We start from the raw sequence: 3298 nt of genomic DNA, 5'->3' as shown, positions 1-3298 counted from the left end.
TGGAAACCGACTTGATTTGATATATATATATCAAGAAAGTCGGTATATAAAAACCCTAAATAAATAAATAAATAAATAAATAAATAAAGAATCTGAGAATGGAATTCAACATGGGAATTCCACTTAGAAGTTAGAATCACAACCACTACTAGATAAAAGATTGGGCTGTCATTTCTTTGTATTTTCCTTCAATCATTATTATTATTATTATTTTCTCTACAGACAAAGAAAGCAAATGGAGGATGAAAATGGAACTGTGGTGACCGAATTCATTCTTTTGGGACTTACAAATGTGCCAGAGCTACAGATATTTCTCTTTGCATTATTTTCTATATTTTTCAAGCTCAGCATCTTGGGAAATGCCACTATAATAATGCTGGTGGTCACAGAGCCACGTCTGCATACCCCCATGTACTTTCTGCTCGCTAATCTGTCCTTCCTGGACATTAGTTTTTCAACTATAACTGTCCCCAGGATGTTAGTGGACTTTCTATCTGAAAGACAAAACATTTCCTTCCTGGGGTGCTTTATACAGCTGCATTTGTTTCAATTTGTGGGAGGTACAGAAGCAATAATCCTCACTGCTATGTCATATGATCGTTATGTGGCAATATGCAATCCCCTACATTACAATGTCATTATAAATAAGAGAGTCTGTATTCTGATGGCACTGACTGCCTGGACAATTGGGTTTCTTCATGCCCTGTTACACACTGTTTTGACGTCCAGGTTACCTTACTGCAAGTCTAATAAAATTAATCACTTCTTTTGTGATATTAAACCCCTGCTGAAGCTGGCTTGTGCGAACACCCAACTTAATGAGAATTTGCTGACCATAGTTACTGGGATTGCAGCTCTCAGCACTTTCTTCTTGACTCTGACCTCTTATGCATACATTATCTCATCTCTAAGGGAAATCCAAACAGCGCACGGAAAACGCAAAGCCTTCTCTACCTGTGCCTCTCATTTGATTGTTGTTCTCCTCTTCTATGGAACAGCCATTTGCACATACATGAGGCCCACATCAGATCAGTCTGTGAAGCAAGACAGAGTTGCTGCTGTGTTATTCACAGTTATTACCCCAACAATGAATCCCATTATCTACACATTGAGAAACAAGGAGGTTAAAAACTCCCTAAGGAAAGCAATGCATAAGAAATTCTTTCCAGAAAGAATGTAAAATTCATTGTGAAAGGTTACATTAAAAAAACAACTTATACTGAGCAGATAGCCCATAAGGATAATCCTTTAAGGAGCAGAGCTCTCTATAATGGTCTCAGCTGAGGAATCTTAGATGGAAATATGGAAGTTACCTCATTTGCAGCCTGTATATGTAAAGTTCTCCCTGTGTGCAGGGAGGTAAAAGAAAAGAGAATATTTTCAAAACATAACTGCAAGATGTGACCGATGGGGCACTGAAGACAGTTACAGCCTCTCCTACCATGTTCGTGGACCACTGGTGGGACTAGACAGAGAGAACAGGGGTTTCTCCAGATGTTGAGCCATTCAACCAAAAAGATGGTAACCCACAAGGTTCTGATTTTGCTGCTCTTGAATGACACCATATGGAAGACCACCGAGCACCACTGTTCCCTGAAAATTGTTCAGTTCTCACAGGGATATCACAGGGGTGGGGACTTCGTAATTGGTGGGATGGTAACTATCAAAGCTGGTTATCCAGTAAAACCCCCATCCTTTAAAAAATTCCCAGATCTCACAACACGAAACATATACGTTGCATTATAATGTAACTTGTAGTTTACAAACATTTGTGAGTCTTATTTTGTGTGGTCACTAACATGACTATGAGGACATGCACCTGTAAGAGAGATTTTAAGGGACATGCAAACTCTTTTCTACAATTTTCTATAGGCCACTATGCATGAACATCAGTCTGGGGTAATACAATTTATCACAAAGCCTTATTATTATGTGGGTGACGCAGGCACATTTTATGATAATATCAAACACCTTCTGAAAATCCACAATGTCAAGAGACTTATCCTTGTCCACATGCTTATGAACCCCTACAAAAATATCTAACAGATTTGTAAAGCAAAACCTCCGTTTGCTAAACTTATTAATCTGTGTCTATCCAGATGGACAGTACTTTTGGTCTTCAGATTAGCTTCTATCATTTTTCCCCAGGGCATTAAGTTCAAAGTAGTCCACAACTACGGCTCATCAAACAAAAGAGAAATGATGCAATGCTGCCTGCTTAAATAAAGAGAGTGCATGGTGAAGAGCCTGGTCAGGGCATGTCTGAAAGGAGGGGGTACTGTCTTCACTTATCTGTCTGATGTTCCTTAAATCATTCTGTGGGTGGGGTGCCTACATCACCCCAGGGCTGGTGCAAGGGAATGAGGCGCCCTAGGCACCTTCTGCCTTGTGCCACCCCCCATTAGGGGGCATGAGCCATCTGGGACCATGAGTGGTGGTGCCGCTGTGAGCAGCCCCACATGGATTGTGCCCTCTAATGGTTGATTCCCTAGGCCCAGGCCTAGTTCACCTAGTGATTCCGCCAGCCCTGCATCATCCACAAAATGATTTAAAGATCACACAGATGAATGAAGACAGTATTTGGTAGCATCTGCACCAATTAGAAATGCCCTGAGAGTTTGATAATTGAACTCAAACATGATGACCCCACCCCCCATCACTCCTAGAACAATCCTGTAAAACTAGAATTGGACATCGTATACATGGAACATGGTGACATATAAAGACATTACAACCCATGCAATCTGCCCATCCACAGTTTCTGCTTTAGATTTAGATTTAAATTTATTTAAATTTATGAATCGCCTAATCGTAAAAAGGTCTAGTCGATGAGCAATAATGACATACACAATAAAAGAACAAAGAACATATTAACTAAAATACACTTAACAATCCCTCCCCCTTCCTTAGAGATTCTCTTTGATGGGATTTCTATGTCTTCTTGAATTCTGACACTGTTGAGGATGTTTCATGCCACCTTCTCTGTAAAAAAAAATATATTTAATTAGATTATTCCTGATTTAACCTTTTTTCACCCTCATATCATGGACCTTCATTCCAGAGCCTCATTTCCATGGAAAGAGGCCCACTTCTGCTATATTTAATTCTTGGAATTATTTACTGTAAATGTCTTTATCATATCTCCTTTTTCCCTCCTTTTCTTCATGGATTGTGATATGTCTTTTTAATGCTTTATGATGAAGGCCAATGATCATTTTAGTAGCTGTGCTCTGGACCGACTCAATCTGGTTTATATTGCTTTGAAGATACAGGGTCCAGAGTTGTACACAGTATTAGT

General features: G+C 39.6%; 1 protein-coding gene across 1 annotated transcript; it reads left to right on the top strand.

Annotated features, from left to right (window-relative positions):
- Nucleotides 1-235: 235 nt before the first annotated feature.
- On the top strand, nt 236-1180 carry LOC115077498 (olfactory receptor 12D2-like). Its single transcript, XM_029579789.1, has one exon. The coding sequence runs from the start codon at nt 236-238 to the stop codon at nt 1178-1180; it is 945 nt and encodes a 314-aa protein (XP_029435649.1).
- The last annotated feature ends 2118 nt before the right edge of the window (nt 1181-3298 follow it).

The sequence above is a fragment of the Rhinatrema bivittatum genome, chromosome 16 (genome assembly GCF_901001135.1).
Source record: "Rhinatrema bivittatum chromosome 16, aRhiBiv1.1, whole genome shotgun sequence".
Classification (NCBI taxonomy): Eukaryota; Metazoa; Chordata; class Amphibia; order Gymnophiona; family Rhinatrematidae; genus Rhinatrema; species Rhinatrema bivittatum.
This window is presented reverse-complemented; position numbering and strand designations above follow the sequence as displayed.

Excerpts from the sequence above, each read along its gene's own strand:
- LOC115077498 (XM_029579789.1), top strand. The coding sequence starts at position 236 with ATGGAGGATGAAAATGGAACTGTGGTGACCGAATTCATTCTTTTGGGA.